This window comes from Bombina bombina, chromosome 9 (assembly GCF_027579735.1).
Source record: "Bombina bombina isolate aBomBom1 chromosome 9, aBomBom1.pri, whole genome shotgun sequence".
Classification (NCBI taxonomy): Eukaryota; Metazoa; Chordata; class Amphibia; order Anura; family Bombinatoridae; genus Bombina; species Bombina bombina.
In genome coordinates, this window is record NC_069507.1 from 259,987,275 (window position 1) to 260,014,735 (window position 27,461).

A 27,461-nucleotide genomic window follows, 5' to 3' on the forward strand; every position below is an offset into this window, starting at 1 on the left:
GAATGCAAATTCGGCACAATCTGACTACTTTTGCTAGTTATCAAATTTACAGGCAGCAGTTCAAAAAATATGTTGAGCTTTTGAAAATGGATGTGCGCCAATACTTTTCTGTTTGTGTAATTACTGGGTCATATTGGCAGCACTCCCAAAAGATGTGTATATAAACATTTTGTAAGGTGTGCTAAAAAACAGATTTTGTTATGTCCTGGGGCTGGGATAAGCTTAAACTAGGTCCCACTATAGTATTGAGTACTTATTATGAACATATTGCTATAACACAAATCAGTAATCAGTTTGCAAATTTATTAAAACATAATGGTTACACTAAGCAGTGATTAAACTATAATTGCATTACTTATCTTTGAGTTTTAAATAAGACATTAATAGCAGTGTACAGTGGCACACAGGCAGGTCATCAAGATAGCACAGAGACTCAGCATAATTCAGTAGAATACAGGCAGCTAATCTCATAAATGCTGTATGAAACTGCTCTCGAAGATTTTACCCAGCAGACTACTCAGCTCCTTAGCAATTCTTATCATTAAACCTACAGGTTTCGCAGGTGTGTCTAGCGTTATGTCAATCATAAGAGTGTTTTTCATAACAAGCAAATGTTCTCAAACTAGCCTAGCATTATCTGTCTTTTAGAATGTTACATCCCACTCTTTCTAGATAATATCTGCCATGAGAACAGACAGAAAAATACAAGAGTAGCTTATTTCTTAAAGGCAATACTCCTAAAGTCTACAAAAAGGGGAAAACTAGAACAGCACTAAGAAGCAAAACATATAAGCCAGCAGTGATAAAAGAAATATTATGTGCTCCACTAAACATGTCTTCTATCACTTAAAAGCATTTATTTATAATAGTATACATTTACATGGATGCAATAATAAAACACTTAAGAATTAATCTACTTAAGAAATCATGTGACCGATCACAATAAAAAACTGCAGCAAGCGAGATGTTTGTAATCAGACTGTTTAAACTGTTAAAGCCAAAATATATGACACTGAATTCTTAGTTGCCTACCTGTAAATATGTTCAATTCATGTTTGCAATGTCCACATTAATATTGTATAGACCAACTTTTTTGTAGTTTTACACCTTTAAATTTAAATTTCATATGGTATTTAGTGATGTCGTGAACAGTTCGCTGGAGAACAGTTCCCGGCGAACATAGCTTGTTCGCGTTCGCCGCTGCGGCGAACATATGCAATGTTCGATTTGCCCCCTATTCCTCATCATTGAGGAAACTTTGACCCTGTATCTCACAGCCTTCAGACACATTTGAGCCAATCAGCAGCAGACACTCCCTCACAGACCCTCCCAGCTCCTGGGCAGCAGCCATTTCAGATTCATTACGATCCTGCTTTCTTAGTGTGAGGAGGTTTAGTGTTGCTGCTCCTGACATTATAGAGAAATAGATAGCTAGGCTAGTGTATTTAGTGTCCACTACAGTCCTGAAGGACTCATCTCATCTCTGCTGCAAGGACAGCACCCCAAAAAGCCCTTTTTAGGGCTAGAACTTCAGTCATTTTTTTTCTTTTTTTTTTTTTGGAGTTTTATTTGCATTTGCCTGGCTTTCAGCTAGTGTGTGAGGCTCACAGCATATACTGTGTTTAGTGCCACCTCTGATATCTGCTTAACACATTAGTGTAAATTTAAACACAAAAACTTTTAAATCATTAATTTTCTATCAGGCCTGTGTGTCAGGCTTACACAGCATATACTGTGGTTAATTGCTGTGCCAGCCACCACTCATATCTGCTTAACATTATTGTAAATTTAAACAAAAAAACTTTTAAATCATTTTGCTAGTGTAATCTAATTTCATTTTCTATCAGGCCTGTGTCTCAGGCTCATACAGCATATACTGTGGTTAATTGCTCTGTGCCAGCCACCACTCATATCTTATTAACATTATTGTAAATTTAAACAAAAAAACTTTGAAATCATTTTGCTAGTGTAATCTAATTTAATTTTCTATCAGGCCTGTGTGTCAGGCTCACACAGCATAGACTGTGGTTAATTGCTCTGTGCCATCACTGATATCTGATTAACAATCATTAGTGTATTTTTTTTTTAAAAAAAACTTTAAAATCAGTTTGCTAGTGTAATCTAATTTCATTTTCTATCAGGCCTGTGTGTCAGGCTTACACAGCATATACTGTGGTTAATTGCTGTGCCAGCCACCACTCATATCTGCTTAACATTACTGTAAATTTAAAAAAAAAAACTTTTAAATAATTTTGCTAGTGTAATCTAATTTCATTTTCCATCAGTCCTGTGTGTCAGGTCCACATCATATAGTGTGATTAATAGCTCTTTTTTCCACCACTTATATTAATTTTTTTTTTTACATCAGTCCTCTTCTAGTGTTATTTAATTTTAGTTGCCAGGCCAGCCTGGCTGCCATTAGTGCCAGCCTGTGTGTCAGGCTGCCAGCATATACTGTGCCTACTTCCATCCTCAGTGCCAGTCCACCACTCCTATCTGGTGTAACATTCATTTAAATTTTGTAAAAATAAACTTTTACATCAGTCTTCTAGTGTTATTTAATTTTAGTTGCCAGTCCAGCCTGCCACTAGTGCCAGCTTGTCTGTCAGGCTGCCAGCACATACTGTGCCTACTTCTGTCCTGAGTGCCATCACTCCTATCTGTTGTAACATTAGTGTAACTTTTTTAAAAACAAACTTTTACATCAGTCTGCTATTATTTAATTGCAGTTTCCTGTCTGCCAGCGTGTGTGCCAGGCCCACTTTCCAACTAGTGCCACAAATCATATTTGTTATAACAGTAGTGTAAATATTTAAAATAAAAACTTTTTTGACTGTGATTCATCAGTCTGCTAGTGCAATTGAATTGCAGTTGCCTGCCTGCCAGCGTGCGTGCCAGGCCCACTTGCCAACTAGTGCCACCAATCATATTTGTTATAACAGTATTGTAAATATTTAAAATAAAAACTTTTTGGACTGAGAAACATCAGTCATCTAGTGTAATCTAATTGCAGTTGCCTTCCTCCCAGCGTGTGTGCCAGGCCCACTTTCCAACTAGTGCCACCAATCATATTTGTTATGACAGTAGTGTAAATATTTAAAAAAAAAAATTTGACTGTGAAAGATCAGTCTGCTAGTGTAATCTAATTGAAGTTGCCTGCCTGCCAGCGTGTGTGCCAGGCCCACTTGCTGCCAACTATTGCCACCAATCATATTTGTTATAACAGTTTTGAAAATATTTAAAATCAAAAATTTTTTGACTGTGAATCATCAGTCTGCTAGTGCAATTGAATTGCAGTTGCCTGCCTGCCTGCCAGCGTGTGTGCCAGGCCCACTTGCCAACTAGTGCCACCAATCATATTTGTTATAACAGTAGTGTAAATATTTAAAATAAAAAAAAATTAGACTGTGAATCATTAGTCTGCTAGTGCAATTGAATTGCAGTTTCCTGCCTGCCAGCATGTGTGCCATGCCCACTAGCCAACTAGTGCCACCAATCAAATTTGTTATAACAGTATTGTAAATATTTAAATTAAAAACCTTTTTGACTGTGAATCATCATTCTGCTAGTGCAACTGAATTGCAGTTGCCTGCCTGCCAGCGTGTGTACCAGGCCCACTTGCCAACTAGTGCCACCACTCATATTTGTTATAACAGTATTGTAAATATTTAAAATAAAAACTTTCTTGACTGAGAAACACCAGTCATCTAGAGTAATCTAATTGTAGTTGCCTTCCTCCCAGTGTGTGTGCCAGGCCCACTTGCCAAGTAGTGCCACCAATTATATTTGTTATAACAGTTTTGAAAATATTTAAAATCAAAACATTTTTGACTGTGAATCACCAGTCTGCTAGTGCAATTGAATTGCAGTTGCCTGCCTGCCAGCGTGTGTATCAGACCCACTTGCCAACTAGTGCCACCAATCATATTTCTTATAACAGTATTTTAAATATTTTAAAAAAAAACTTTTTTGACTGTGAATCATCAGTCAGCTAGTGTAATCTAATTGCAGTTGCCTTCCTCCCAGCGTGTGTGCCAGGCCCACTTGCCAACTAGTGCCACCAATCATATTTGTTATAACAGTAGTGTAAATATTTACAATGAAAACTTTTTTGACTGTGAATCATCAGTCTGCTAGTGCAATTGAATTGCAGTTGCTTGCCTGCCAGCGTGTGTGCCGGGCCCACTTGCCAACTAGTGCCACCAATCATATTTGTTATTACAGTAGTGTTAATATTTAAAATTAAAACTTTTTTTACTGTGAATCATCAGTCTGCTAGTGCAATTGAATTGCAGTTTCCTGCCTGCCAGCGTGTGTGCCAGGCCCACTAGCCAACTAGTGCCACCAATCATATTTTTTGTCACAGTACTTTTAATATTTAAAAAAATAAACATTGTTGACTTTGAAACATCAGTCTGCTTTTTTGTGTCAGGCTCACAGCGTATACTGTGCCCACTTGCCCAGTGCCACCACTCATAATTTGTTTAATAGTATTGTAAGTGTACATTTAAAAAAATATGACAGGCAGAGGCAGGCCACCGCGCAGGTGCCGTTGTGGTCGTGGTGCCGTGATTCCTTTAGACCCTACAAAATATGCACATTGTTCAGAGGCCAGGTGCCAGGGACGTGAAAAGTTCTGAGGAGGACCTAGTTGAATGGCTAACACAGGATACCCAATCTTCTACAGCTTCTGCTCCTAGTCCTAACCTTGACACACCATCCACCTCCAGCTGTGCTTTGGGCACCTCTCAAGTGACCAGTGCCACTCGCCCACCTGCCGCCACCATCAACACTAGCACCACAGCTGCTTCACTTGATCTGTCAGAGGAGTTATTGACACATCAGTTGGAAGAAATGAGTGATGCGCAACCATCATTGACAGAGGATGTATATAACAGTGATATGTCTCAGTCAGGCAGCATTACAGACATGGAGGTAAGGTGTCTGTCAAGGACATGTTTGAGTATAAGAAGCCAATTTCCCAAAGTCACCCCCTTGCACGGCGTCTGACAGCTGGCTTGTCTGAACTCTTAGCCCGCCAGTTTTTACCATACAAGCTTGTGGAGTCTGAGGCTTTCAAAAAATTTGTATCTATTGGGACACCGCAGTGGAAGGTACCTGGCCGAAATTTCTTTTCACAAAAGTCAATCCCAAACCTGTACTCGATTGCATGGCTCTGCAGAGGAGTTGGTGACACCGCCACGACTTGCAGGCAGGCCTGCTTCTACCTCCTCTACTCCTCCTACTCCATCCTCTTCCATATCCTCTTCCTCGGCTGAGTCCTCTTCTGCTGCTGCATCTTGCTCCACATCAACGGCACCCCCCCAGCTCCCCAGGTACTATTCAACATCCCGGATACGGCAGTGTCACGCTGTCTTGGGGTTGACTTGCCTGAAAGCCGAGAGTCACACCGCACCAGCACTCATGTCCTCCCTGAACGCACAGGTGGATCAGTGGCTGACTCCGCACCAACTGGAGATTGGCAAGGTTGTTTCTGACAATGGAAGAAATTTTGTGGCGGCATTGAAATTGGGCAAGTTGACACATGTGCCGTGCATGGCACATGTGTGTAATCTGATTGTACAACGCTTTGTGCATAAGTACCCAGGCTTACATGACGTCCTGAAGCAGGCCAGGAAGGTGTGTGGCCATTTCAGGCGTTCCTACACGGCCATGGTGCACTTGTCCGATATCCAGCGTTGAAACAACCTGCAAGTGAGGCGCTTGATTTGCGACAGCCCGACACGTTGGAATTCAACACTCCTAATGTTCGACCGCCTGCTCCAACAAGAAAAAGCTGTTAATGAGTATATGTATGACCAGGGTGCTAGGACAGCCTCTGGGGAGCTAGGGATTTTTTTTGCCAAATTACTGGACGCTCATGCCTGTAGGCTCATGCGTCCTTTTGAGGAGGTGACAAACCTTGTCATTTGCACCGAAGGCAGAATCAGCGAAATCATACCATTTGTTTTCTTCCTGGAGTGTGCCCTGCAAAGAGTGCTGGATCAGGCCGTAGATGAGCGTGAAGAGGAAGAGGATTGTGAGGAAGAGGATTCAGAGGAGGAATGTGGCTTTGAGGAGGAGGAGGAAGACCAAGCACAACAGGCATCCCAGGGTGCCTGTTATTGTCACCTATCTGGTACCCGTGGTGTTGTACGTGGCTGGGGGGAAGAAGATAGCTTCAGTGACATCAGTGAGGACAAGGAACGGGACATGATTAGCTCGGCATCTAACCTTGTGCAAATGAGGTCTTTCATGCTGTCGTGCCTGTTGAGGGACCCTCGTATAAAAAGCTGAAGGAGAACGACCTGTACTGGGTGTCCACGCTACTAGACCCCCGGTATAAGCATAAAGTGACTGAAATTTTACCAAATTCCCGCAAGTCGGAAAGGATGGAGCAGTTCAAAAATAGATTAAAAACTATGCTTTACACAGCGTATAAGGGTGATGTCACAGCACAACGGGAATCTAACAGGGGAAGAGATGAAAGTAATCCTCCTCCTCCTCCCACAACCACTGCGGCAAGGACAGGACGCTTTCCTTATGTGTTGTTGATGGAGGACATGCAGACCTTTTTAACTCCTATGCATCGCCAGAGCCTTTCGGGGTCCAGCCTCAGAGAAAGACTCAACCGACAGGTAACAGACTACCTAGCATTAACTGCGGATCTCGACACTCTGAGGAGCGATGGACCCCTTGACTACTGGGTGTGCAGGCTTGACCTGTGGCCTGAGCTATCCCAATTTGCAATCGAACTTCTGGCCTGCCCCACTTCAAGTGTCCTGTCAGAAAGGACCTTCAGTGCAGCAGGAGGTTTTGTCACTGAGAAGAGAAGTCGCCTAGGTCAAAAAAGTCTTGATTATCTCACCTTTATTAAAATGAATGAGGGGTGGATCCCGAAGGGACTGACATTTGGCGATACATTTGAGTAAAAAAGGCCTGATGATGAGATGAGCTGCCTTGGGCTACAAATCGTACACACGCTGGCGTATTTTTTCTTCGAATGCAGGATGACTTGCGTGACTTATCCACCAACAACTAGTGTTCAACCCGCAAGGTTTTAGGGCACTTTCTAACTGTTTTACAAACATCAATTTTTCTGGCCGCTGCTACAGCAGCGGCTGCAACAATACCGAATTTTTCATGCATTTGGACATGCCTAAATTTTCTGGCCTCTGGTGCTGCACTGTGGCTACAAAACCCAAACCAAAAAACGGCACATAACAGTGATGAAACTGTTAAGAATAGTACTCAGTCATTAACACACCACTCATATCTGGTGGCACAGTAGATTGCACGTGCAGTGCCCCAAATTTTAAGTAGGAGGACCGACCAAGCATCTTTTTCCATCTCACGGTTCCGAAAAATTATCTATGGTTTCCTAAAAACGATGCCATACCAGTACTTGATTGTGCTAAAGGATGTCATACGTGGTGTTTCATGCTGTTGTGCCTGTTGAGGGTCGTGGACCATCGTATAAAAAGGCTGAAGGAGAACGACCTGTACTGGGTGTCCAAGCATGGTTTTTTGTTCAATTTCCCTGTTCCTAAAAATTATCTCCGGGTTCCTACAATCAATGCCATATCTGTAATCTATTGTGCAAAAGGATGGCATATGTGGTGTTTCATGCTGTTGTGCCTGTTGGGGGTCGTGGACCCTCGTATAAAAAGGCTGAAGGAGAACGACCTGTACTTGGTGTCCAAACATCTTTTTGCATCTCCCGGAAGTAGCATTACTCCACTAGGGGGTCTCCCTTCCTCTGTCCAAACCCAGGGGTGGCCACCATATAGTGGGACCAGAGATATAGTTGCTGAGACTGGGGTCAAGCCAGCAGGTGTATCTCCCGCAGCTGGGCTGGTCTCAGTGGACTCCCAGTCAGGTAGCATCCTCTCTGCACTGCAGCTCTTTCTTAGCAGGTATCGTCTCCTCTGCCTGTCTGCTTCTAGGCAGGAATAAATCCACCTGCCAGGCTGCTTCTTGGCCGGAATTGATCCCTCTGCCTCCAAATAGTGGGAACAGGGCTATCGTGGCTGAGACCGGGGTCAAGCCAGCGGCTGTATCTCCCCCAGCTGGGCTGTTCTCAGTGGGCTCCCACGCATATAGCGTCCCCTCTGCCTGTCTGCTTCTAGGCAGGAATAGATCCCTCTGCCCCACTGCACACTTCCAGCAGGTATCATGCCCTCTGGTTTCTTATAGGCATGAATCGATCCCTCTGCCTTGCTTCTCCTTTCAGGCAGGCCAGCTCTTTGCATACAGGCCCACAGACTCTGTAACAGATCTCTCTTGCAGGGAGAGGTGCAGCCAGAATGCAGGGTCAGAACCTCGGCAACTGGTATACCTGAAAGAATCAAACAGCACAAAAAGGCAATCCCGGACCCCAACCTGTACTCCATTATGCAAAAGGAAGTAACCTTACCATGGTTCCCTGACCACACGTCTTTTAATACTCTGTCATTGAAATAATATATCTATCAAATCTATCTATCTAATCTATCTAACTATCAATCGTATCTATCAAATATATATTGCATCTATCGATCTCTGTATTTCTTATCTATCAAATGTATATTGCATCTTTTGATTTGCCTTGCTGCTCCTTTCAGGCAGGCCAGCTCTTTGCATACAGGCCCACAGACTCTGTAACAGATCCCCGTTTTAGGGAGAGGTGCAGCCATAATGCAGGGTCATAACCTCTGCAACTGGTATACTTGATTGTGCAAAAGGAAGTAACCTTACCATGGTTCCCTGACCGCACGTCTTGTTGTTATATTTGGTGAGGGTCATCAGACAGACCGTATAGACCTCCCCCGATAGGGGGAGTAAAAGGGATTAAAGTGCTAAGAATAGTACTAATATAAACACAACCTAGTTACGATGGATCCCAGACCGCATGTCTTGTTGTTATATTTGGTGAGGGTAATCAGGCAGGCCGTATAGACCTCCCCCAATAGGGGGAGTTACAGGGATTAAAGTGCTAAGAATAGTACTAATATAAACACAACCTAGTTACGATGGTCCCAGACCGTATGTCTTGTTGTTATATTTGGTGAGGGTAATCAGGCAGGCCATATAGATCTCCCCCGATAGGGGGAGTTACAGGGATTAAAGTGCTAATAATAGTACTACTTAACACAACCTAGTTACTATGGGTCCCAGACTGCATGTCTTGTTGCTATATTTGGTGAGGGTAATCAGGCAGGCCGTATAGACCTCCCCCGATAGGGGGAGTTACAGGGATTAAAGTGCTAAGAATAGTACAACTTAACACAACCTAGTTACCATGGGTCCCAGACCACATGTCTTGTTGTTATATTTGGTGAGGGTAATCAGGCAGGCCGTATAGACCTCCCCCGATAGGGGGAGTAAAAGGGATTAAAGTGCTAAGAATAGTACCACTTAACACAACCTAGTTACCATGGGGTCCCAGACCAAATTTCTTGTTTTTATATTTGGTCAGGGTAATCAGGCAGGCCGTACAGACCTCCCCCGACAGGGGGAGTTACAGGGATTAAAGTGCTAAGAATAGTACAACTTAACACAACCTAGTTACCATGGGTCCCAGACCGCATGTCTTCTTGTTGTTATATTTGGTGAGGGTAATAAGGCAGGCCGTATAGACCTCCCCCGATAGGGGGAGTAAAAGGGATTAAAGTTCTAAGAATAGTACTAATATAAACACAACCTAGTTACCATGGGTCCCAGACCGCATGTCTTGTTGATATAATTTGGTGAGGGTTATCAGGCAGGCTGTATAGACCTCCCCCGATAGGGGGAGTTACAGGGATTAAAGTGCTAAGAATAGTACAACTTAACACAACCTAGTTACCATGGGTCCCAGACAACATGTTTTGTTGTTATACTTTGTCAGGGTAATCATGCAGGCCATATAGACCTCCCCCGACAGGGGGAGTAAAAGGGATTAAAGTGCTAAGAATAGTACTACTAAACACAACCTAATTACCATGGGTCGCAGACCGCATGTCTTGTTGTTATACTTTCTCAGGGTAATCATGCAGGCCATATAGACCTACACAGATAGGGGGAGTAACATGGATTAAAGTGCTAAGAATAGTACTAATATAAACACAACCTAGTTACCATGGGTCCCAGACCGCTTGTCTTGTTATTATAATTTGTCAGGGTGATCATGCAGGCTATATAGACCTCCCCCGATAGGGGGAGTTACAGGGATTAAAGTGCTAAGAATAGTACTACTTAACACAACCTAGTTACCATGGCTCCCAGAACGCATGTTTTATTATTATACTTTGTAAGGGCAATTATATATCTATCAAATCGATCTATTTATCTTCTATTGATTCTATCTATCAATCTATGTATATCTATCTATTAAGTCTATCTATCTCGTGGCTGGACTGATTTGATTCAGCCACTTGTGTTTAGGCCAAATTTGAAGTAGGAGGACAGACCAATCATCTTCTTCCATCTCCCTGTTCCAAAAATGCAGCCCATATAGACCGCACCCGATAGGGGGAGTAACAGGTAGTAAACTGCTAAGAATAATACTACTTAACACACCACGGGTCCCAGACCGCATGTCTTATTGTTATACTCTGCCAGGGAAATCATATATCTATCAAATTTATCTATTTATCTATAAAATCTATCTAACTATCAATCGTATCTATCAAATATAAATTGCATCTATTGATTGATGTAATTCGTATCTATCAAATGTATATTGCATCTTTTGATCTATGTAATTCGTATCTATCAAATGTATATTGCATAGATTGATCTATGTAATTCGCATCTATCATCAAATGTATATTGCATCTATTGATCTATGTAATTTGTATCTATAATATGTATATTGCATCTATTGATCTATGTAATGTATGTATCTATCAAATCTATCTAACTCGTGGTTGTGCAAATGGTCTGTTTGCAGTTGTTTGCGGTGCGTTACACAGGGAGTTTGGTCTGTCACTGTGAAGCGAGCGTAACCCTTACACTACCTGATCGATACTACATCATACCTGATGTTTTAAAGCACGTTATTAAAAAAAAATTAGGAATGTTAGGTGATTAAGGCACTTTATGGCTTAAAACCAGACTCTGCATCAACTATGTAATTTTCCGTGGGAGTTTTGCCATGGATCCCCATCCGTCCAGGTGTTAGTCTCCTTGAAACAACTTTTCCATCACTATTGTGGCCAGAAAGAGTCCTTGTGGGTTTTAAAGTTCGCCTGCCTATTGAAGTCAATGGCGGTTCTCCAGTTCGCGAACAGTAGAGGAAGTTCGAGTCCGCCGTTCGCGAACCGAAATTTTAAGGTTCGCAACATAACTAATGGTATTTAGCTTCCAGTGTCTGTATTGATATTGCCATGTAGACTTCAAACAGATATTACCGGTATGGTGTCTTTTATGGTTATTAATTTCAAACAGTTCTTACGTTAACCCTGTGCCCATGGGTCTCCTCTTCAGTCCCACAGTAAGCCTGCTCTGTGTATGATTAACCTGATCTCCATGATTGCGGTTGGAGCAGAGATACTTTCTCCAAAGGATAACTCCTTTCAAAGTTTCCCGACTTTGCAGCACTTGAGTCTGCTGAAAGCGGAATGCCAAACACTTTCGCGTCACATGTTCGATGGCGGCCAATCACCACTGTCAAAAAACGACTCCTGGATTGCACCTACACAGGATGAAAATAAAGTACTCTCTGTGCAGAGAAATTGACAGGAACAATTGTGTTTAGTATTTTACAGACTCCTTACTTGGTTATTTAGTGGATATTGCATCGTATACATAAATTAGGGACCTTATATCCAAAGGGCTTAAATTCAGAATGTTATATGAACCCTTTTGTTCTGGATTGAAGTCACATCTGGTTATGCATCTAGGAATTTCCTTTTAATAAAGTTGTTTCTATTCAAAGCTGTTCTAAATTAAAAGATGCAATAACCACTAAGTAACCAAGTGCATTTTAGACGTAAGAGGGATATTCCCTGAGTTAATAGTTCTCATAACAGGTCTTCACCTATAGCAAGTTTTATATGTATATGTTTTGTATATATTGTTTTATTTATGTACACAGATCCACTTTATCTAACTGGAGCCGTTTTTTGACAGTGGTGATTGGCCCCCATCGAACACGTGATGCGGAAGTGTTTGGCATTCCGCTTTCAGCAGACTCAAGTGCTGCCAAGCGGGGAAACTTTGAAAGGAGTTATCCTTTGGGGAAAGTATCTCTGCTCCAACCGTAATTGTGGAGTTCCGGGTAAGCATACACAGAGCAGGCTTACTGTGGGACTGAGGAGGAGACCCCTGGGCACAAGGTAAATGTATGAACTGTTTGAAATTAAAGACCATAAAGGACACCATACTGATAATATCTGTTTGAAGTCTACCTGGCAATATCAATACAGACACTGGAAGCTAAATACCATATACAATTTGAATCTAGATGTGGCATACTACAAAAAAGGTGGTCTATACAATATTAATGTGAACATTGCAAACGTGAATTGGACATATTTACAGGTAGACAACTGAGAATTTAGTGTCTTATATATTTTGGCTTTAACATTTTAAACAGTCTGAATACAGACATCTCACTTGCTGCAGTTTTTTATTGTGATCGGTCACATGATTTCTTAAGTAGATTAATTCTTAAGGGTTTTATTATTGCATCTATGTTTATGTATACTATTATAAATAAACGCTTTTAAGTGATAGAAGACATGTTTAGTGGAGCACATAATATTTCTTTTATCACTGCTGGCTTATATGTTTTGCTTCTTAGTACTGTTCTACTGTTTTCCCCTTTTTGTATCCATTTACACGTGACAGCCATAGGGGAGGGCTGTTATTTCTAGAATTGCCATATACATATATAGAGGTTTGCACTGAGGTCCCTATTTTGACTTTTCACAATACTCTTAAAGGCATATGAGTCCTAAAGGCATATGCTATACTATTTATGTATGAATACTATATATATATATATATATATATATATATATATATATATATATATATATATATATGTGTTCTAAAAGCAATGTTTTAATATAAACAGCTAATCATTAAATGCTTGATTATTTGTGCATGGAATCATTAAACGTTTCCAATCCCTTAATCTAAAAATAAATATTTAAAAATAAAATGGCATAATAGCCACTTGGCTAGGAGAGTGAGTTCTGTTCCTGCTGCAGTAAGGTATACTGTGCTTTTAAGGAAACCTAGAAGATCAATTAGGCCCTAAATGTAGTAGTCTTTATAAGCTATATATTTTGTGGTTGCTTGTGTATTAAATTAATTCCGCTTACTCTGGCAGTAACTATTTGGATTTACTGTTTTGACTTCTGCTTCCCCTGACTATGCTTCTGTTTAACCTTTTGTTTAGACTGACTTGATTTAGGACTTTAGCTTGTTTGTGAACTTTGCATTTGTTAACTGATTTTGTGCGGACTTGCCCTGGACGGTCTGACTTAGGTTACCTTAAACCTGGATTCCTCTGCTATCGGAAGATCTGCATTTATGTTACTTATGCAAGTTTATATTCATCTAGATAGAAAGAAGAAACTTTTTTAAAGGAAGTCTTTCTTTGATTAAAGTACTACAGAGAGTTAAGCTATAAAGTTTAATCTCATAGCTCTCTTACCCATGCCCTTTGTTTGAACACTGTGTTTACATCCAGTGCTCTAGTAAGGGCATGTGGTGAGCTGGGCTTCTCAGATATTCCAGCTTGTTTGATTCTGAAACAGCCCTTCACTAGACACTGAGAAGATAAAAGCTCGGTCTGCTTGTTATATGAAAAGACTAAAGTGAGAGAAGCTAACTTAACCTATGTTTTATAACATTTTACCAAAGTTTTCACCATTAGCTTATATATTTGTATTGTTTGTTACCTAACCCTGGTTTAAGCATGCAGAATTCATAAAGACTCTATCATTCCAGTGAGTCTCATTATGTCAAAGCTAACAAGGCTGTCTCACATTTATTTTTATTTTGTCTCTTGAACATATTTATTTACTTATTTATTTAGTTTATGTTTCAGTGGATTGTTTTGGATTGTTTTTAAGTCATTTTTGTGATGTGGAAATCTTTCACAGTGGAGCTGGTTCTAGGTAGCAAAAAGTTAAAGGTTATCAGATAGATGGAGCTGATCACGATGGGGAAATGTGGTGAAAGTGTAATTCATTTGGTAGAATAAATAGTCCTGTGGACATTTGTTTTGGACAATTGAATGTTAATAAGAATGAAAATCCATTAAAATTCGGTAATTATCTTATGTTATTTCTGGTTTTCAAAAATTACTTTTGTTTTCGAATGTTCATAATTAGATTGAGTATCCACATTAAAAATGTCATTTAATTTAACAAATACTATTCAGAAGTTCAATAGTTCATGGGGTAGGGAATTTAGTAAATTGATACATAATAGATACACATATTTCAATTGGAATTTTCCTATTTTTGAATATTGCATAATTCGGACATTACATTTAAAGAGAGCATTATAAATACTATTACAAATATATTGATTCTAATTTTTCTAATTTAAATATTACATAATTCGATTTAAATTATGCAATATTTGAATTAGAAAAATCAGAATCGAATAATACATTCAAAGAAAATATTAGATATACTATTACAATTAACGAACGTTAGAATGTTGTACAAGCATTCAAAATTCAAAACAAATTAATAAATGTGTTAAAATTAATTTCATTTTTCAAAAATTGGAAAACATTTGCCCATCTCAAAACTCACAGAAATTAGAAGGGATGGGTAGAAACCCTTAAAAAATCTGCCATTTTGAGACCCATTGTTACAGCAATTTTGTTTTTATCTCAGCGAGATATTAGCTTCAAAAAAACACCAGAATTTTTGTTGTTTAAAAAGGTAGATAATCCCTTTGTTACTCATTCACCAGTTTTGCATAACCAACACAGTTATAATAATATACTTTTTACCTCTGTGATTACCTTGCATCTATGCCTCTGCAAACTGCCCCGTTATTTCAGTTCTTTTGACAGACTTGCATTTTTATCCAATCAGTGCTGACTCCTAGGAGTTTCACGTGTCTGAACTCAATGTTATCTATATGAAACACATGAACCAACTCCCTGTAGTGGTGAAAAACTGTCAAAATGCTTTCAGATTAGAGGCAGTCTTCAAGGTCTAAGAAATTAGCACATGACACTCCTAGATTTAGCTTTCAACTAAGAATACCAAGAGAACAAAGCAAAATTGGTAATAAAAGTAAATTGGAAAGTTGTTTAAAATTACATGCCCTATTTAAATCATTAAATATTTTTTTTTACTTTACTGTCCCTTTAAAGTAACACTTAAGTCAAAATGAAACATTGATGATTCAGACAGAGCAGCAGTTTTAAACAACTTTCCAGTTCACTTCCATTATTTTCTGTAAATGTGCACAATTATTTACTGAGCAAGAATTCACAGTAGATACGTATATGTCTGTTGTGATTGGCTGATGGCTGACACATGATGTAGGGGAAGAAAACTTGAACTAACTTTGAAATTAGTAAGAAATATTCTAGTACTAGTTTGAAATGCAAACTAAGGGGGATATTTATCAAGCTCTGTATGTTTCTGACAAGTCTTCAGGCTCGCCGAAAACACAAGTTATGAAGCAGCGGTCTAAAGACCGCTGCTCCATAACCTGTCTGCCTGCTCTGAGGCGGCGGACAGACATCACCAGAAATCAACCAGATCGAATACGATCAGGTTGAATGACACCACCTGCTAGCGGCCAATTGGCCGCAAATCTGCAGGGGGCGGCATTGCACCAGCAGTTCACAAGAACTGCTGGTGCAATAATAAATGCCGAGAGTGTATGCTGTCAGCATTTATCGAAGTGCAGCGGATATGATCCGCAATATCGGATCATGTCCGCTCGCACAATGATAATTCGGCCCCTATGTGCTTTTTTGTGTTGTCTTATATTTTATGCATTTATTGATTACTTTATTCTACTGTGTTTATTATTCCATTAAATCTAGACCATTAAAGTTTGATAATAATGTTACATTGCGACTCTTTCTGGCATCAAATGAACTAAAAGGAATTACAAATATTTTATTTTATAAAAAGTTCTACAAGTTCAGACCTGCTGTAACATACATAAATTGCATCTACCATAAGCTTTTAATAAAATGAATAATCTGGGTGACTGCACAATTTCACCTAAGACATTTATGCTAACTAGATATAATATGGAATTTTCCATTTGGAACCAAAAGCACAGAAGTGGCAAATAGGGTCAGCTGGGTGACTGCCCAATGTCACCCAAAAGACTGATGCCAATATGACACTCATGTAGATCTTTCCCTTATTAATGCTGATCGTAAGGTGTGTTTGATAAGCTGTTCATGTGAACAGGCATGTGGTGCATAATAACGATATGATAAGGCATCTGCAGAACTATAAAATGAGGTCTCTAGAAACCAAAAGCCTCAGAAAATCATCATGAAGTGCATCCTCCTTCTCTCCATCCTCGGACTCGCTGGTATGTTTTTGGTTAAACTGTTTTCTCTTCCTACTTAGCCTAGATTGCTTTACTTAATTGAAACAATTTTTCTAGCATACAACAATGTTTAATAATATTAATACTTTAGGAGGCAACTATGTAGTATAAATGGTATAAAGAATGTCCTTTCTCTTTAACTTGTATATTGTATGCTACATTGTGAGAAATTAATTCTTCCACTAAACTATATAATTTCTTGTTACTATGGCCCATAGTTATCAAGGTCTGGCAGACCTGATCCAACACTGCAGATCAGGTCCGCCAGACCTCGCTGAATACGGCGAGCAATATGCTCGCCGTATTCAGCATTGCACCAACAGCTCACAAGAGCTGCTGGTGCAACGCTGCCTCCTGCAGACTCGCGGTCAATCGGCCGCCAGCAGGGGGGTGTCAATCAACCCGATCCTATTCGATCAGGTTGATTTCCGCCAATGTCTGTCCACCTGATCAGAGCAGGTGGACAGGTTATGGTTCAGCGGTCTTTGTGACCACTGCTTCATAACTGCTGTTTCTGGCGAGTCTGATGACTCGCCAGAAACACAAGGCATCAAGCTCCATTCGTAGCTTAATACATATGCCCCAATGTTTTCTGGAATTGATATATATAAAAATAAATCATTAAACATCATTACTTGGGTAAATAAGAAAGGAAAATTGAGGTATTGGATTAGATTGTATTTCTGCTAAAAATTGAAATTGATTGACAAGCAACTGATGATAATCGGGCCTATCTATCAAGCTCCAAATGGATCTTGATGTCCCGTGTTTCTGGAGAGTCTTCAGACTTGCCAGAAACACAAGTTATGGAGCAGCGGTCTAAAGACCGCTGCTCCATAACCCTGTCCGCCTGCTCTGAGCAGGCGGACAGGAATCGCTGGAATTCAACCCGATCGAGTATGATCGGGTTGATTGACACCTCTCTGCTGGCAGCGGATTGGCCGCGAGTCAGCAGGGGGAGCGTTGCACCAGCAGCTCTTGTGAGCTCCTGGTGCAATGCTGAATATGGAGAGCATATTGCTCTCCGCATTCAGTGATGTCTTGCGGACCTGATCCGCGCTGTCGGATCAGGTCCCAAAGACATTTGATAAATAGGCCCCAATATCTCTATCTATTGTCTGTATTCTGTGCCATTTCCAAATTAATAACATAAACCCTCTTTTGACAGCGGCCTTTCCATTTGATGATGATAAGATCGTAGGCGGTTACACCTGCCCTCAGAACTCTGTCTCTTACCAGGTGTCCCTGAACTCTGGTTACCATTTCTGTGGAGGGTCCCTGATTAACGATTTGTGGGTCGTCTCTGCTGCTCACTGCTACAAATCGTGAGTGTTATAAAGAATGGTGATACAAGTTGAATTACAATATTCTATCTATACCGACAAACATTGAGCCAGGAATTCAAAAATAGTTTTATTATTATTTAATGCTGTTAGAGAAACACATTTCACACTTTCTTTGCATTTATTTTATATGTTTTCTTATTTCTATATCAGGAGAATCCAAGTCAGACTGGGAGAACATAACATTGAGGTGCAGGAGGGCACAGAGCAGTTTATTGACTCTGCAAAGATCATTCGCCACCCAAATTATAACTCATATCTCTTGGACAATGATATCATGCTGATCAAGCTATCTGAGCCAGCAAGGCTGAGTGGGAGAATCCAGTCCATCAGCCTCCCCACCCAATGTGCTGATGCCGGCACCATGTGTCTTATTTCTGGTTGGGGAAACACCTTAAGCAGTGGTGGTGAGTACCCTCTGTCTGCACTCATAAGTTCTAGAGAACCAAGTAACTATTTGTAGATGTGTAGGTTACTGGACATCTTCCACCAATCAACTGAAACAAGAAGTAAAAGTAGCATTCTTTTTTTTTTACAAATATAACACCTGTTCCAATCCAATATTAAGTTACAGTTTGGGCATTTTTCAGCTTCTTTTTTTTTCAATTTATACAAAGTTATTTAAATTATCAAAATGGTTTCATAGTTAATAGAAACATCCAGTTAGAGCCTTTTCCCAGAATATTTTCACTTTAGTTTGACTGATGTTAGTATATATTGTATATATACAATTTAAATTTAAATTATAAATGCACATCTTGATTATCAAATTTAATTTAAACATGTTTAATCATTTACAATTATTATTTGAGAAATATTTGCAGCTTTCTATGAAAGCAAAAATATCCAAGTTGATTACAATATAAAAAAGTATACACAAAATCTTTAACATTTTGAAAACCTATATAAACAGGACAGATCTGATGCTCAAACCAGAACAAAAGGGGTTATCAAGGCATCAGGACCATAGAATAAAAATAAATAAAATAAATAAATAAATAAAAACCCTGCAAAAATCTGATGGAAGATTGTTTTCTGATAGACTGTAATACCTCTGTTGCACTGTCCCTATATAAGGCGTAGGGGGCACTATCACACTATAAGAGTATTTTAAAATCTTGTGGGTTATTGCTGAATTTTAAAATGAATTACAATGGCTTCAAATCTAAAAAAAAAAAATGTTTAAAGCATTTTGAACATGAATTCTATTGGATTGTTAATTTTTTTTAGGTGTATAGGATAGGAACCTCTAGATTCTTCATGTCTAACAAATGAGTATACGCTCTTTAGACCAGGGTCCTCCTCCTGTATTAATTACATTGTAAAGTCTATTTGCATTGTACTATACACCCCAATGACACTGCATAATACAGTGATGCATTGCAAGTAAATAATTATAATAAGCTCTAGTATGATAAATGAAATGAGTCCACCAAAGTCAGAGATAGGTATAAACATCATGGTAGATTACAACACATTAACTCTACAGATGATCAAACACCAATGATAAAAACTTGTATGCATTCTGGTGATTACAAAGAATTAATTTAGAAATAATCATTGGTTTGTTTTCCCTTTAGTGAATTACCCAGACCTTCTGCAATGTCTTGATGCACCTATCCTAACTGACAAGGAATGCCGCGACTCCTATCCAGGCCAAATCACCAGTAACATGATTTGTGTTGGATACCTGGAGGGTGGCAAAGACTCCTGCCAGGTAATGATCCGACACCCTGTAGTGTAAGACAGAAACTGATATTAAAATCTGCACAGAAATAAACATAGGAAGCTATAGACAGAGCACGCTCAATACTGTCTATTACACTACAGTAGGAGCGTAAAGTAACCAAGTAAAACATTTTACTTTACTCTGAATCATACAACTCAGAGAGAGAGAGAGAGAGAGAGAGAGAGAGAGAGAGAGTGAGAGAGAGAGAGAGAGAGAGAGAGAGAGAGAGAGAGTGAGAGAGAGAGAGTGAGAGAGAGAGAGAGAGAGAGTGTGAGAGAGAGAGAGAGAGAGAGAGTGACACAGAGAGAGAGAGAGAGAGAGAGTGACACAGAGAGAGAGAGAGAGAGAGAGAGAGAGTGAGAGAGAGAGAGAGAGAGTGAGAGAGAGAGAGAGAGAGAGAGTGACAGAGAGAGAGAGAGAGAGAGAGTGTGAGAGAGAGAGAGAGTGACAGAGAGATAGAGAGAGAGAGAGAGAGAGATGTGTGAATGAAGTAATAAAGTAGGCAAACTAAAACTAACATGACCATAGATTTATAGTAAATGTTTATTAAAATAATACATTAAAATACACAAATAAAATGAAAGGGGCAAGGTTGTTCCTTTTTTCTCTTTTGTTATTTAGTTCATATGTGATCTAATTATTTTTTTCCGTTAGATATGTATATATATATATAGCTGTTTATCCATTATTGTATTCAGCTTTCAATATCCACTTGCTAAGGATTTATGTTGTTACCATAAATAAATATTTAAATTTAGTTTTTTCAGTTTAAAATTAGATTATGACTGGTAGCATCTTCCATATGTCTTCTTTAGTTATATATGTGATTTCATCATTTGACAAGACAATGTTCAGGATGTGTATATCGATATAAATATATATATATATGTATATGTATTCTTAAAATAATAAAGAAAAGGAGAGTTAAGTAAAATGAACATTAAAAAAAAAGAAAATGTGAGTTGTACCTTTCGAATGTTTCAATTAATTTCAGACTATTTCTCTTTTCTTCAGGGTGATTCCGGTGGTCCAGTTGTCTGTAACGGAGAACTGCAGGGTGTGGTGTCCTGGGGTATTGGATGTGCCCTGTCTGGCTATCCTGGAGTTTACACTAAGGTGTGCAACTATGTGTCCTGGATCGAGGAGACCATCGCTAAGTATTAAACATAACAAGTGCGGAAATGACCTGAGTCCTGGAGTATTAGGAGATGTCAATAAACAAGCAAATACAGATCTTTTGTTATGTGTCTTCTTTTTCAATATCAGAATTAATCTCAGAGGTAGTGATATAGCAGCAATTGTACTAAGTTCCAGAATGCAGTTCAGTTCTGAATAGAGGAGTTAAAAATATACAACTGCACAGAAAATAATATATTTACTATGTGGTTTATTGATATATTTCATGAAACAATAAAGGTTACAGTATTAATAAAAACTACTGCTGGTTAGTAAATAGCAGGTAGTGGTACAGGTAGTTACAGCTGTGTTATACCGGTTATACAGAGGCATCCACTTATCAAGCCGTCAACCGCAAATACGCTGGAATTTCGCAGTGTATTTGTGGTGAGCCTGATTCCCCTTAGTTATCAAACCCTACAGACCGGAAAAAGTATTATTTTGTGACGTAACATAGGATCTGCCGGACTCAGTCCGACACAAATTGATGCTTACGTCATTACAGATGTTCCAAATGCAAATTCGGCACAATCTGACTACTTTTGCTAGTTATCAAATTTCTAACAGGTACGCTAGCCACTATTCCAGCCCAGTGTACCTGGTTTTCAATTTGCTGCACTGGAGGCGGCGGATGCCATAGGAATCAATAGGAGTCTGAAAGCAGCAAAAGCTTATGTTCGCTGCTGCCCAATAGGTGTAGCGTTTACACCTAACACCCTAACATGTACCCCAAGTCTAAACACCCTTAATCTGCCCCCCCTACATCGCCGCCACCTACATTATACTTATTAACCCCTAATCTGCCCCCCCTACACCGCCGCCACCTACATTATACTTATAAACCCCTAATCTGTCCCCCCGCCACCACCGCCACCTACATTATACTTATTAAACCCTAATCTGCAACCCCCTACACCGCCGCCACTATATTAAATTTATTAACCCCTAAATACTTACCTATAAACTAAACCCTAAGATATCTGCAATATAACTAATAGTTACATTGTAGCTATATTAGGGTTTATTTTTATTTTACAGGCAAGTTTGTGTTTATTTTAACTAGGTACAATAGTTATTAACTATTTAATAACTTCCTAGTTAAAATAAATACAAATATACCTGTAAAATAAAACCTAACCTAAGTTACAATTACACCCAACACTACACTATAATTAAATAAATTCCCTAAACTAAATTAAATACAACTATCTAAAGTACAAAAACCCCCCACTAAATTACAGAAAATAATAAACAAATTACAAGATTTTTAAACTAATTACACCTAATCTAATACCCTAACAAAATAAAAAAGCCCTCCCAAAATAAAAAAAGCCCTACCCTACACTAAATTACAAATAGCCCCAAAGTAATCAGCTCTTTTACCAGTAAAAAAATTAGAAACCCCCCCAACATTAAAACCCACCACCCACACAACCAACCCTACTCTAAAACCCACCCAATACCCCCTTAAAAAACCTAACACTAACCCCTTGAAGATCACCTTACCGTGAGAAGTCTTCACCCAACCGGGCCGAAGTCCTCAACGAATCCGGCAGAAGTGGTCCTCCAGACGGGCAGAAATCTTCATCCAGACGGTATCTTCTATCTTCATCCATCTGGCGCGGAGCGGGTGCATCTTCAAGACATCCTCTTCTGACGACGTTTTCTTGTTGAATGAAGGTACCTTTAAGTGACGTCATCCAAGATGGCGTCCCTTCAATTCTGATTGGCTGATAGAATTCTATCAGCCAATCGGAATTAAGGTAGAAACAATCCTATTGGCTGATGCAATCAGCCAATAGGATTTAAGTTCAATCCTATTGGCTGATCCAATCAGTCAATAGGATTGAGCTCGTATTGGAACAGCCAATAGAATGAGCTCGATTGGAACAGCCAATAGAATGCAAGCTCAATCCTATCGGCTGATTAGATCAGCCAATAGGATTGAACTTAAATCCTATTGGCTGATTGGGGGCCGATTTATCAAGCTCCGTTTATTTTTCAGGGCTAAATATTGTGAACCAAATGTTTAAACAAAACTTCTCCTGATCTTTGTGCTGTCTCAAATATACTGGCCCAAACATTGACGGGGTTTACACAATACCAACATGGGCTTCTGACATAAAAATACTGTCTGTGCTGGTAAAATACCAACAATGCAGCAATCCTACAACAGATCAGGGAGCTTTAGAGAATGGGGCCCATAATAAGCTATTGTCAGTAATGCCAAAATTACATTATTTAACAAAATCAACTATGAAATGTCTCCTTTAAGAACATTCAACACTTTCCTTACAAGCAAAGTCAGAAAGAATAAGATTTTGAAGTGTAATGAACAAGAAAATATGCCACAACCAATAGAAATGGTTGAGATGTCTATTTACACTAAGTTACAATGGTTTATTGAATCACTTAAAGCATCTGATGAGACACACACTAATATGGCATTTCATCCAAATGTCATTGTATCATCCCTAGGGTCTTGACTCAAGAGAATACAAACAAACAGTTATTGAACTCCTAAACATGGGGTATACTTTTACCTGTTTCTGAAGTATATGTTAAAAGATCAGTGACTGGTAACATTATTTATAGTTATGATTGGTTTAATAATAAACATTTGTAAATGTGTTTACCATCTCCAGACATGCATCATACCTGCAACATGCTCAGACCTTCTGCCATTAAATATCTCCCTCAAATAGAAACATATTGTTTTAGCATGGTTAAATGGATAGTTCATTCAGGAAATGGTAGATAAGAGTTAATTCCATTTAAAGAGGATGCAGGAAGACCCTTTAAAAAGGGCTGGTCTCTCTCACTCCTCTCACCGAGAGGCTGGTATATTTTGATGTCTCTAGCTTACATAGTTCTTCTGTAACCAATAGGTGGTAGTTTCAAGGAAAATAATGGCTATTTCACGTGACAAAATAATGTTAAATAATCTAATACACTCAAGCAGATACAATGGATTATTACTAGGAACACATTAAAGGGGTGAACAATATACGATTCACTGTATCTTTAAGTCATTCATTCTGTCCAAATATTACAAGTGGCATGCTATTATTAGAGTGGGTCGTGATGCGTGCATATTACAAGTTGAAAGTAAACATGCATGCTTGATAAGTCCGAATAAAGCTTATGCTATATAAGTTCAAATAAAGTACACTCTCACATATAAGTCGACTGCCGGGGTGCCAACAGGTTATTATTCACAGGAATGAAGAGAGGCACTCGCTGGTCATTTCCATTGGTGATATTTAATGTGACCGTTCGGGGACACACATTCCCCTTCCACAGACAAAAAAAACCTTACAAACAGTGTTGCTTAAATTCTTATAACCACCCCTAGCGAGCAAAAATGCACCAAACTGTTGTTATGGCAACCCTCAGGATAATAAATCAATCTATAAATGTGTTGAATAAATATCAAAACTGTGTATATAAATAAACATTCAAGTGTAACACAGTAAATATATCAGAATTATGAGAACAACCAGTTAATGGACAAATAGTTAGTGGACAAACACATAGTCCAAGAAACAAGGGGAAGAACAAATGTCCACATATACGCTTTAAAAGGTATACTGAAAATATTGGCTGCGGATAGTGGGTTAGTAAAAGCTGTAGAAAGTTCAGAGGCTATTATTTATTTATTGTATTTATTATATCAGCATTGACTATGAGATTTGAGCTAATACAGTGTTTATAGCTAACTGTTTTGTAGTATGGTTAAAATTGAGCCTGTTTGCACAGTAGTTATAACTAAGTACTTTTGTAGATTAGGGGTTCTTTCGTTTTTGGAGTGCAGCTAATACAGTATAATCCTGCATAACAGCTTTGATGTTTACACAAATCATATAAAATATTTTTCTCCTTTTTTTTTCTTTTGCTGATAGGTTTTTGGGAATGTATATTGTTTGTACTTTGACGATCTACTTTAGGCAAATTGCTATTTTGTAATGTACAAATTGGTGAAAATGTTAAACATCTGTTTGTCTATTATACGATATATATGATAAGACGGATTTCTGAATTCTAATGGCTGCACTGTAATATATAGAACCCTCTGATCATTATTACTCTCCCTAAAGTGAGTGAGAGAACGTTGGTCAACATGTATAACAGTTTGTTATTTGTTTCCATGACAACCGGTGTGTATAAAAACTTTGACCCGGCAGCAGTCAACTATGGTCTATGAGTACGGTGTTCTGTTGATAACTCCAATTCATTGAGAACTCCAATATGACGTCACTTCTGGATGCAGATACACTAATTGCCTACTTTGCGCATGCAAGCGCGCACCACAGATTATTCATCTGAAAAGAGGCGTACGCTTGGGGAGAACTCATTGAATTCTCCAATAAAAGCCATTGCACACGTGTATTTTTTTATGAGGCAAAAAAACAGACCTTTGAGAAGAACTTATCGAATGCTACAAGAACTGCTGTTGCACATGCGCGCATTACGTGTAAACACCGGGCCCGTCTGTGTTCAATAGCTTTACCCTCAGGCCGAAAAAAGTTTTAAGAAATAAACAATAACTGATAATAAATATTATGTGTGCTCAGCAGTTTCAAAGCTGAATATAGTGACAAGCAAAAACTTATCCATTTAGCCATTGAGCAACAGACGGGAACAGTGTTTACACGTAATGCGCGCATGCGCAACAGCAGTTCTTATAGCACTCGATAAGTTTTTCTCAAGGGTCTGCTTTTTTGCCTCATAAACAAATACGCATGCGCAATGGCTTTTGTCGGAGAATTCGATGAGTTCTCCCCAAGGGTACGCCTCTTTTAAGATGATTAATCTTGGGTGTGCGCTCGCATGCACAATTGAGTCAATTAGTGTAATCTGCAGCTGGAAGTAACATCATATTGGAGTTCTTGGTGAATTGGAGTTATCGACAGAACAATGGCATAATGTTTTGAGCCGAAAAGCGTCAGACTGACTGCTACCCTGAACTATATATCTTTAAAGGAATAAATTGCTTGAATTTTAAATCTACTGGTTGCACTCCATTTTTTCTACATAGTGCAAGAATCACTTCTCTATACTGCACAATACTGCATTATATGCTTATATGCTCATACCATCAAAGCAAAATGTTTCTAAATGCATATAGATATCTTTAATGCACATATAAACACTTTTTCTTAGGGTATAAACACACAACTTCTGCCTGTATCGGTTCGTATATACATTGATCTAAACATCCATCTATGCCAGTTTTATGACAATTATCTTGAACACAATTATGCATTAGTTCAGATCTGCAAAAATAAAAATAAAATTTAAATCAAACTTACAGCGTTCAACCTGATATTACTTCCTTTACTAGCCCTGGAGGAAGGGGGCGGTTCTACACTAATGAACCTGTTACATCAATGTATGTGTATATATGGGTATTATTGTACTTTTTAGCACTTTAGTTAAGAGTTTTATACTACGGCGTTAGCCCATAAAACTCTTAACTACTGACTTTTAAATGCGGTACCAGGCTTGACAGTAGAGGGTCTACCGCTCACTTTTAGGAAGACTCGTAATACTGGCATTAGGCAAATCCCATAGAAAAAATAGGATACGCAATTGACGTAAGTGGATTTGCGGTATTTTCGAGTCTGGACGAAAAAGTGAGCGGTACACCTTTACCTGCAAGACTCGTAATACCAGCGGGCTTTAAAAAGCAGCGTTGGGACCTCTCAACACTGCTTTTTTACCCTAAGGCAAGACTCGTAATCTAGGCATATGTTACACAAAATAATTAACAGAGAAAAAGGAGTTGTTGGAAACACAGAATTATAGGCCAAAAATTCAATTAAATATAATTCATATAAGGCACAGTTCAGTAAATATGTATATAAATTGAAGGAGCCTATGGCCAGAGTCCATAACTTAGTAAGTAAATGAATAAATATATTGCATGAAAGTCACTGGTATCAGTAGTGCTCGTGACAAAGTTACCCACCAGCTTTCCAGAAAACTTCCAATGAAGCCGCCAAGACGTGGGCATTAGGACCGCTGTCTGCCGACAGTAGCGTGAAATCACCAGTGTCAAGATATGTTCATGTATTCATGTATGGCTTACCTACCAGCTATCCTCAAATCCTCTCAGGGAACTGCCAAGATGTGGGCATTGGGACTGCTGGCTGCCAGTAAGACAAGTCGGTAAACAACAACAAAGCTTGAGCCTTAGGACTTACGTTACCGCCAAGGGACAAAACAGATAATGCCGGGTCCAACTGTAAGATTTCATCTGTACACTTTATCCTTAATTGGTAAGTACCAAGAGCTCCAGACCGCTCTCTGCAATGCCAATCGTAGGCGTGATGGAGGTAGGGCAGGATTCCACCAATCAGAAGGATTGCTATCACAGAGGCTTGTCACGGTATCCAATGAGAGATACAAGTGTCTCCTCTGACCAAAGAGGCTCTACTCCAAGCAAGGGTGGAAGGGCTCAATGGCTGGACAATATAGAAATATAGGAAAAAGAGGAATTGAGCCAATCCAAGATATATAAAACATAGCATTTATTTCACCCAATTGGGTAATTAAAAGTCCATAGTCACTCCACCATAAAAACACACACGTATGCTTTATTTCACAGCTGTTTCTTGAACCTTTACACAAAATAATTACACCTAATCTAAGAGCCCTATGAAAATAACCCCCCCCCCAAAAAAAACCCA

General features: G+C 39.1%; 1 protein-coding gene across 1 annotated transcript; it reads left to right on the forward strand.

Moving 5' to 3' along the window:
• Positions 1-16,408: 16,408 nt before the first annotated feature.
• On the forward strand, positions 16,409-20,824 carry LOC128639691 (trypsin). Its single transcript, XM_053691812.1, has 5 exons — positions 16,409-16,503; positions 17,690-17,846; positions 18,018-18,271; positions 19,445-19,581; positions 20,608-20,824. The coding sequence occupies exons 1-5, from the start codon at positions 16,464-16,466 to the stop codon at positions 20,755-20,757; spliced, it is 738 nt and encodes a 245-aa protein (XP_053547787.1). The 5' UTR covers positions 16,409-16,463; the 3' UTR covers positions 20,758-20,824.
• Positions 20,825-27,461: the final 6,637 nt, after the last annotated feature.